Here is a 10,531-nt window from a genome sequence, read left to right as displayed (position 1 = left end):
AATAAGCAATGTAGGAATGGGCCAAGGAACGGTAAGACGCTTTCTCAGGCACACACTCGTACCGGGACAGCTGGTTGCATCCGAACTGACTCAAATTTCGTTATGTTATTTTTATCGCCCATCCAAGTGTCACGGGAAAGGTGATTCTGATGTGGTCGGAATTTTCGCTAGCTCTGCGCTAGCAGGTTCTATAGAAAAGTAGAGAAGTGCTAAACAAACTCTTAGATCTACGACACGGGCATTGCCCGGGACATGACGACATTGTCACAACCTTGGAATCGTCCCAGGTTACAGCCAACGACAACCGATAGGTCTCATAAAAAGGACGAGGTCCACAATAAAATTGAATTAGCTACGCCGTGGTATCTGCTGCATATTCGAATCGAGGCGTTTTGGGGGGGGGATTCGGTGCAATTTCCAAAACGGGCATCCTTGCCTCACTTGTCCAGTCCTTACTTCGAGAGAAGAGCGTCTCGTCCATGTTCATTTAAAGGCTTCGTCCACAGTTACGGTGCCCTCCAGTCTCTGTTAATTACTATAATAGCTATACATATATATCGAACTCGGATAACAATGTTTGTCATTTTCTTGCCTCGGGCTATAATCTAATTATTGAAATAATAGGGAGGTTTCGCAATCTTTATGAGCAACATAGTACGAGGTACGAATGTCTGTACGTAGTATCATCAAGTCCTGGGCGAATCCATTTACGGGACACTTGTAAATAGGCTTTCACACTTAGTAGTACAAGGACTCAGCGAACTCATCAAAGACAGTCGTCGATAAAATACATCTATCATAATGGTTACATACTTAGTACACTTCGTAAGTGTTGCAAATCCTGTCCCTCATGTTAAGAATACAAACAGCATGATAACTAAACTAAACAGTGCAAAAGCAACAATAAACATACATAGTGATATCCAAGTACGTGCTGCCTCTAAGGCTCACATTGACTACAGAGAGTATCAAAGAGATAGAAACATCTGAGACGACCCCCCCCCCCCGCCCTCATATGGAAATGTGAGTGTTTTCAATGAGTCCGGTGTAGAAGTTTGAAATGTCCCAGGATAGAATTTCCGGGGGAGCATGGATTCTATTATGCTCTTTAATCTCTGACCTATTGACGGTAATGTCACCGAAAGAACCATAATGTCATAATCTGACAAAATACAATAGGGTGGATGGTTTTTCCCTCGGACATTTTCTACTTCTACACCGGTTAGGATGAATCTGTACCGAATGACATAAAGTGTCTAACCATATTTCGAGTCTTATTGCTTGAAGACGGACACGAATTTTATGAACATTCCATTTACAAGCAATATCTCCCCCTATCTGTGCATTACTGAACTGTAATCAAAATGATTTGCGAAATTGCACATGATTACATGTACACATATAATGCCTTGAATTAGCCGAACTATAAAATATAATCGCAACGGACTCCGGTTCAGAAACACACAGTAAAGCCAGGACTTGCTTTTTTTAAGTCTCGCCTGTCGCAAGTGTTGAGACGGGTAGACAGCGCCTACTAGAATAGGGGGTGAGAACTGAAGGACTCGTTCGTCCAACGAGGCAAAACCACCATTGATTTGTTAAAGACTTTCATCAGTTCATTTGCCAAAGTTTGCCCACGTCGCACCAATTACTGCGGGAAGAATTGAATCTTAGATGTGGATATGATATTTCGGACAGTCTGGCGACAAACTTGTGGAAATTAAAGTGGTCGTTGACCGCGGATTTTTAAAGATAATCGGAAAAGCTTCTCGTTGATAGGTCTGAATACTGCAACCTATGAATATTCAATGGTGGTCTTATCTCGAACTGAAATTTTACTAAGGTAAATCTAATAACACCAAACCACTTTAATAAAACCACTCTTGCCACTTTCAAGTTTTTAAAACACCGGATTTGTATCCTAACAAATCTTTCCACCCAAAACCCACCTGTTTGGCACAAAAACCATTGTTTACAACCCAAAATCAACCATTCACAGCGACTCCCTATTTTTACACATGCCATGATGAAATTCTCATTAGGAAACTCTGAATCAAAGGAGATTTGCATTGAGCAACTTCGACCAAGGACACCTGGGCCTTCAAAAATCAAAATCTCACTGAAAATGTTTACAATAACTTGCATATGGTTCGCAAGGACACTTCGCTGGAATGGTTGCAATGAGTGATCAAGTCGCAGTTGTTTTGTCACGTTAACCCACTCACTACATTACCAGTCATTACCCAGCCTTTACCGCCATAAAATCTTTTCAACCTTCATTAAATAATTATCTTTCATAACAAATTCGCGTATCGGCCAAAATAATTCACGTTAGAATAACCTTCTACGGTCTCATTATGGTCACGTAAAAATCGCCACTGCAGCGAATATCTAAACGGTACATATATTGGGAAAAGATACACACATGTAGCTTAAATAAAACTGAATTTTATGATCAGTCATTAAGACCAGCGAGTTGGCTTAAACAACGTTAGAGAGAAACTCAAAATAGTTTGAAGTCTAAAAAGACACCCAAACAATTGTTGGAAAGCTGAAGGTGCACTAAGATTAAGGGTTGACTATAGGTACCGCCATTTTGGCTAGAAATTGCAATCAAAAAGCGATTAGAACACCTTCAAAATGTAGTGAATGCTCATTTAAAACCCTGGAGGCTGTTCTCTGGAAAGCAATAAACAGACTCCAGCCCTTGAAATGAGCTTTCACTATGTTTTGAAAGAGCTCTAAAGGCTTTAGGATTTGGAGGACTCGACAAAATGGCGGTACCTATTGTCAACCCTTAAGGTGAAACTATATAGTCACTCTTTATTATGTTAATGTATTAGGAACACCGGATTCAAACACCAACAAATAGGACAAGATAATGGCTCATATGAAAGAGACTGGCGGGTGATTTTATCTAAAACGCTATATGTACTGTACATGTACACAAAGCTTTCTGCACAAAATTGAAGTAAAAGCACTTGCTTGTCTTTGTCATATAACATGTTGTTCGGACGCAACGCAAACTATTATGTTCTCCGAGTAACACTTTTACCAGTTTGTGGATATTTTGGATGAATTCTTGTTGACTGGCAACATGGAGGCACTATATAGCATCACCTTAACGAGTATTCAATCTATATCCATCCACAAGTTTGCAGTCATTCTGTAATGAGAGTCATTACAAGCGTATATAAAACCGTAATCACTTGATCATTTAGAACTTGTGACAGGGCCTACCAGGCTTCACACTCTTAAATGTTACTCACAAAATATAGGAAATAATGAATGTGACTCTCTTGCAATACAATGTTATGATAGTAATAGACTGGCTTCAAATAGCTTGCAATCTCTAGGCCTTCTGACTTCTACCATATAATATTGTGACACATATAATTATAAAAAGTTACACCGAACATAATACAATATAAGTCGATACAAGTTTATACATGTAAATACATGACAATACAATTTATACAATTCAATACATAAGGATATCAAGGTTATAAGGTAGCTACCCTACCTCATGCAATTACAATATCAATACAAGTTAACATGTCAATACAAGATATACCAGTCCATACCTTTGTTCACCCATGCAGTCAGCATATCAAAGGGTGTAAGTAACTCATAAGTACTATGAAAGGAATTGAGTGCAACATCCAACTTCCTATGTCATAATACCGATCTGAGAGTGTCTGGATATGTAAGCCAAGCCCCATGTAGATAATATACGCATTGTCGTTGGATGCCATCCAACATTCAACTCAATCGAGATGAACAATGCCAATGTGTCGCCTTTGTATTAATTTCATAGTTAAAAGTAAAAAATAGATTGTTAAACTTCAGAAATCATCGAAAATTAGGGGGTGCATTTTTTACCAAAATCTGAAAGTTCTGATACTTTTTTTCAGAAGTGGTGAACATTTGGTATATCATCTCCGTGATGTGTCCCCAACCTCGGAAAGTCTACAGTTTTGCAATTTCATCTCTGAATAACGGAGAGTTGTAAGAGGTGGAGGGGGTCTGAATAATTTCAGAAGTTTTCTAAAATGTTACGGTCGTGCTTGTTTTCCTTTGTACACCACACGATCCCTCACCATTCTCTCTCTCAAAGTCAACATAGCAGCTATTTTGAGCCCGGTGTCACTGATTTCGAGAACGAATTCCCTACCACTTGGCTTTGAAGGTCCTGACGCACTTGAGGCTTTCGATTAAGGAATTGAACCCGAGGCGGAGGACCTTGGTTGAGTTACCAAGACACTCGAGGGTGGAGCTAAAATACAGTCCAAACCCGAGCCGACAGGCGAGGGTTTGGACGAAATTTTAGCTCCACCCGAGAGTGTCTTGGTAACTCAACCAAGGTCCGAAGCCGAGGGTTCAATTTCTATTCTAAAATACCTCAAACTTAAAAAGATAGGCCACGAAATAACTTGAATATGTGCGAATTTGGCAAATTCCATCCATCGCCTGCCCGGAGCGCCGGTAGCGCCGTTGTTTACATTATGTTACGGCAGCGCCTATAGGAAGTCCGGATCGGCTCGCTCAAGTGACGCTAAAATCCGCGCAAATGGGCTATTTGGAGCGTTTTTCTCGGCAAATATGTGTAGTGCTCATTAAAAAACTTAGGGTGGTTGATGCTTCCTTGGCTGATTTGTGTTTGAAGCAGTGTTTTGAGAGCCTCAAACTTCTGAAGTGAGCTGTGTGCATGGTTCCACATTTTAGTGCAACCCGAGGGAACTTTGGTAGAGCATCTTGGTTGCGTGTCCAAAACACTCCACTCTCAGAACGAGGCTTATGCATTTTTCATTTAAAAGTTGACTTTACGGTACCAAGGTATTTTAGAATTTCGAACCAAAGTCCGAGATACCCTGCCAGAGACTCTCTCCGACCGCTGCGCCTGTCGCGTCGGCCCAACTCGTACACATGCACTCTCGTGGTTTGAACTGGCGGGGCCGGGTGAGGTCAGGGAATAACCATAGATGTGGTTACACCGGAGCATCCGTCTCGCATACAAAGTGTTCATCGGGGTGAAGATTACTGGAAATAAACATATCAATATCAGGCACATTGTACTTCTGAAAGCGATTACTCAACACTATTTATTGTGTATGAAGTGGTTTCACGTGACGCCATCACCTTGCATGCTGGAGGGATAGACAAAAGAAAGCAAGCCCGAAAGACCATGACAGTATTTGATTTATTTAAGTCAGGCACGACAAATCATTGTCCAGCCCTCCAAGAATCTATTCGGTGGATTGTAGGCCAATACGAGAGATATTGTAGTTAGATAGTTCATTCAAATAAAGTGCATTTTTGAACCAAGAGGGGAATTGGTCACTGTAATCAAAGACAATGAAAGAATTATTTCTACCGGCTGTGCTGTAATTTAGTATGGTCTTTACATCCTAAGAAGGACTTGCTGTAATTAGCATAATTTACGCAATGGAACTCTCTACAGAAACTATGATATCAAACATGGATATTTAGGTTAAGGTCGTCAAAAAATTATGCATGTCTTGAACATGATTTAAGGTCATCAAAAAGTTTAGATATGAATTATAATGAATTCTAGAGGATCTATCATCAGGATATTCTCTTTTCTGATATCCGACATCTCGGAATATACAATGTACGCGAAGATGAGTGAATTATTAATTTTAAAGCTATATGTCTTCAATGGGATTGACCAAGAGAGTTACCTTGCTCGCTATTCTAATCTGACGATGTAACAACCTATGTCAGGCTCGTCATCAGCGGCTTCAATGCTTGGCCCATCTTCCCTCGCGTCGTCACCATGGTTCTCATCACCACGCTCCAGGCGGGACATCCTACCAACGATTGCCTTCATCAACTTGGCGACTTGATGAGACTTGGCTATGTTGAGTTTCAAGCCTTCCAGCAGATTGACGCTGGGCTGCCAGTAGAACGGTAGGTTGCCCTTGCCGAGGTAATCCTCAAGTTGGCTGTAGATGATGTAGACCATCTCTGGCAGGCTCCTGTTTGTCTCAAGGAAGTCGTCTATGTTATGGAGGAAGACTGTCTTCAGGAGGTAGCTTGTAAGGAAGTGACTGACGAAATGTATGACGCCGTTCGTGTCTCTAATCACAACGCCACATGCCATAGGTGACCTCAGACACTTTGCTGTGATGTATGCGTCTTTGATTCTTGGATCCAAAGGTGCGATTGTGACAGGTTCTAGATGAGAGAAGGAGATCCGCAACATTCTTTCTCTGTCTTCCTCGGGTAGCAACCGTCCGTACTCACTGTCCTTGTGTGGCGGTTTCAGGACCAGCCTATACCCACTCTTCCTCAAGGTGTCCTCGTCCATTCGCCAGGTCTTCTTGATAGCATCGTCTGGCCAATCATCAACATGAAATATCGGTACTATATCCAAAGAGATAAGGAGACTGGATGATATATTTTCAAGCCTTCTGATAGTCACAGGAACACTGGCCAATCCTCTTCTAGCATCAACTTGAGATAAGATGCATCCGGTCCGTTGATAAACACAAACGTCCGCCGTTACCTCACTTTCAGATTCTCCTTTCTGTAGTGCATAATTGGACCAATCATCTTGCCAATCATCAGGCCAATCATCTACTGGTAAGGTTGTTACTATATGATCTGAGACAATGCGTTTTAAAGGTTTATCATCGGGCCATCTGATAGTCACAGGAACACTGGCACCGCCTCCTCCAGCAACTGCCTGCAAAAGGATTTCTCCGCTTTTTTTAGACTCTTGGGCTTTTGTGCTAGATTCTAGGTTTTGGCTTTGAATCTCATGGAGTGCTTTACTTGATAAAAACCTGTTCTTAATTTTTCTAGTTCTTATATACTTATATCCATGTAAGTTGTCAACCATTTCGTTTCGAGAGAGATTATATTGAGTTGGATGTACCAATCTAAGGAAGTCCATTTCATCAGGCAGCTGAACCTTCGTGCCTTCAGCCGAACTTCCGCATAACTCTAAACCCTTAACAACCTCCTTCTCCCTTACAAACCCCATGATAGTTTCTGAAACACCACCCTCGATGATATTCACGCTGCCTAGTCCCAGTACACACGATAGTTCTGAAAGTTTGTATCTATACGCGGGTGTAGCATATTGTTCATTTAATCGCGACATGACGTAAGAGAGACTTTGTTCGGAGGAATGTCCTAATCGGTTGCTTGCTTGATAATTAAGTTTTGATTGAAAGGGGAAGCATTCATAAGCCTTCAATCCATGGATGTTGGGTCGTTTGCAGTCAAGCCCAGCGATGATAAGATATTGATAGATATCTAGGCAACCGGACTCAGCTGCTAGATGAAGCAGTCCTTTTCCATTTACGCTGCAGTTCATGTCAGCTCCAAGCTGATGAAGTTGTCTAACTGTCCGAAAATGACCACCTGAAACTGCCTTGGCAATAGGCGACCATCCACTGGCATTGGGCAAATCCAATAACTTCCGTGCATCACTGCTTCCCAAGTATTTCACCATATCGGCATGGCCACACGAAGCAGCAGAATATATAATACTCTCCGACGAAGAGTTTGATGTGGATGTATCTGCTCCACTCCTTATTAGGAGTTGGACCACTGAGAGATGACCCTTTATGATTGCATTTTGAAGTGGGGTGTTTCCTTTCAAGTCACGGATTTCTAATGACATCCCGCGTCTCAAAATATATTCAACGACCCGTCGTCGACCAAACGTTGCACCAATATTTAATAGCGATCCATAACTAGAACTTCTGGAACAAGCACCTTCTTTCAACAAAACGTCAACAATTTCAACATTACCCCATTTAGCTGCGCAAACTATCGGAGTGTCGTTTTCATAGTTACTGACTTCAATAATTGCATCCGCTTTAACTAATAGATCCACCACATCCTTATGTCCTTCAGTCGAGGCGATGATGATTGGAGTAGCCCCGTCCTTGTCTTTACATTCTATATTCGCCCCCGCTTTAATCAATAGATCCACCACCTCTTGGTGTCCATTAGTCGAGGCGATGATGATTGGAGTATTCCCGCTAATGTTTTTACATTCTATATTCGCCCCCGCTTTAATCAATAGATCCACCACCTCTTGGTGTCCATTAGTCGAGGCGAAGATGATTGGAGTATTCCCGCCATTGCCTTTACATTCTATATTCGCCCCCGCTTTAATCAATAGATCCACCACCTCTTGGTGTCCATTAGTCGAGGCGATGATGATTGGAGTATTCCCGCCATTGTCTTTACATTCTATATTCGCCCCCGCTTTAATCAATAGATCCACCACCTCTTGGTGTCCATTAATCGAGGCGATGATGATTGGAGTATTCCCGCCATTGCCTTTACATTCTATATTCGCCCCCGCTTTAATCAATAGATCAACCACCTCTTGGTGTCCATTAATCGAGGCGATGATGATTGGAGTATTCCCGCCATTGTCTTTACATTTTATATTCGCCCCCGCTTTAATCAATAGATCCACCACCTCTTGGTGTCCTTTAATCGAGGCGATGATGATTGGAGTATTCCCGCCATTGTCTTTACATTCTATATTCGCCCCCGCTTTAATCAATAGATCCACCACCTCTTGGTGTCCTTTTATCGAGGCATTGATGATTGGAGTATTCCCGCCATTGTCTTTACATTTTATATTCGCCCCCGCTTTAATCAATAGATCCACCACCTCTTGGTGTCCTTTAATCGAGGCGATGATGATTGGAGTATTCCCGCCATTGTCTTTACATTCTATATTCGCCCCCGCTTTAATCAATAGATCCACCACCTCTTGGTGTCCATTAATCGAGGCGATGATGATTGGAGTATTCCCGCCATTGTCTTTACATTCTATATTCGCCCCCGCTTTAATCAATAGATCCACCACCTCTTGGTGTCCATTAATCGAGGCGATGATGATTGGAGTATTCCCGCCATTGTCTTTACATGCTATATCCGCCCCCGCTTTAATCAATAGATCCACCACCTCTTGGTGTCCTTTAATCGAGGCGTTGATGATTGGAGTATTCCCGCCATTGCCTTTACATTCTATATTCGCCCCCGCTTTAATCAAAAGATCCACCACCTCTTTGTATCCATTAATCGAGGCGATGATGATTGGAGTATTCCTGCAATTGTCTTTACATTCTATATTCGCCCCCGCTTTAATCAATAGATCCACCACCTCTTGGTGTCCATTAATCGAGGCGATGATGATTGGAGTATTCCCGTCATTGTCTTTACATTCTATATTCGCCCCCGCTTTAATCAATAGATCCACCACCTCTTGGTGTCCATTAATCGAGGCGATGATGATTGGAGTATTCCCGTCATTGTCTTTACATTCTATATTCGCCCCCGCTTTAATCAATAGATCCACCACCTCTTGGTGTCGATTAGTCGAGGCGATGATGATTGGAGTATTCCCACCATTGTGTTTACATTCTATATTCGCCCCCGCTTTAATCAATAGATCCACCACCTCTTGGTGTCCTTTAATCGAGGCGATGATGATTGGAGTATCTCCGTCATTGTCTTTACATTCTATATTCGCCCCCGCTTTAATCAATAGATCCACCACCTCTTTGTGTCCTTCAATCGAAACACAACCAAACGGAGTTCTTCCCTCATTGTTGGTATGTTCTATATTCGCCCCCGCTTTAATCAATAGATCCACCACCTCTTGGTGTCCATTAATCGAGGCGATGATGATTGGAGTATTCCCGCTAATGCTTTTACATTCTATATTCGCCCCCGCTTTAATCAATAGATCCACCACCTCTTGGTATCCATTAATCGAGGCGATGATGATTGGAGTATTCCCGCCATTGTGTTTACATTCTATATTCGCCCCCGCTTTAATCAATAGATCCACCACCTCTTGGTGTCCATTAATCGAGGCGATGATGATTGGAGTATTCCCGTCATTGTGTTTACATTCTATATTCGCCCCCGCTTAAATCAATAGCTCCACCACCTCTTGGTGTCCTTTAATCGAGGCGATGATGATTGGAGTATCCCCGTCATTGTCTTTACATTCTATATCCGCCCCCGCTTTAATCAATAGATCCACCACCTCTTGGTGTCCATTAATCGAGGCAATGATGATTGGAGTATTCCCGCCATTGTCTTTACATTCTATATTCGCCCCCGCTTTAATCAATAGATCCACCACCTCTTTGTTTCCTATAGCCGAGGCGAAGATTAGGATATCCATGTAATTTTTGCACTTTATATGTACTCCAGTTCACAGAATGACAGGAGGAATCTGATTAGCAAAAAATAACCGAATGCTGCTGCATCGAACAGAGCAAGTAGGCGCCGTGTGGCTGGCATCGTGGACTGTTCTTGGGAGCTGGAAATCAAACATTTCCATAATACAGTGCGTATCAAAAAAAGGTAATCCAAATTCATGGGGTTAATATGCCAATACTATTTAGTTTAACAATATGATTGTGGTTTACTAATGAAGAGGAGATCCTCAGCTTTCCAATAATACCATTCCTCCAAAAATGTCCAAGTTTGGTGAATTGAAATAAACGATTACAAACTGATC

The 10,531-nt window shown here is 42.0% G+C and overlaps 1 protein-coding gene across 1 annotated transcript; it reads right to left on the bottom strand.

Moving 5' to 3' along the window:
• Positions 1 to 612: 612 nt before the first annotated feature.
• On the bottom strand, positions 613 to 9,931 carry LOC135501654 (serine/threonine-protein phosphatase 6 regulatory ankyrin repeat subunit B-like; the record flags this gene model as incomplete). The annotated part of the gene is made up of 2 exons (XM_064793888.1): positions 613 to 5,040; positions 5,703 to 9,931. A coding segment is annotated over one exon (4,221 nt), but the record flags the coding sequence as incomplete, so codon positions are not given.
• Positions 9,932 to 10,531: the final 600 nt, after the last annotated feature.

This window comes from Lineus longissimus, chromosome 17 (genome assembly GCF_910592395.1).
Source record: "Lineus longissimus chromosome 17, tnLinLong1.2, whole genome shotgun sequence".
NCBI classification, from domain to species: domain Eukaryota; kingdom Metazoa; phylum Nemertea; class Pilidiophora; order Heteronemertea; family Lineidae; genus Lineus; species Lineus longissimus.
The sequence above is the reverse complement of the archived record's forward strand: the minus strand, read 5'-3'. Positions and strand labels throughout refer to the sequence as shown.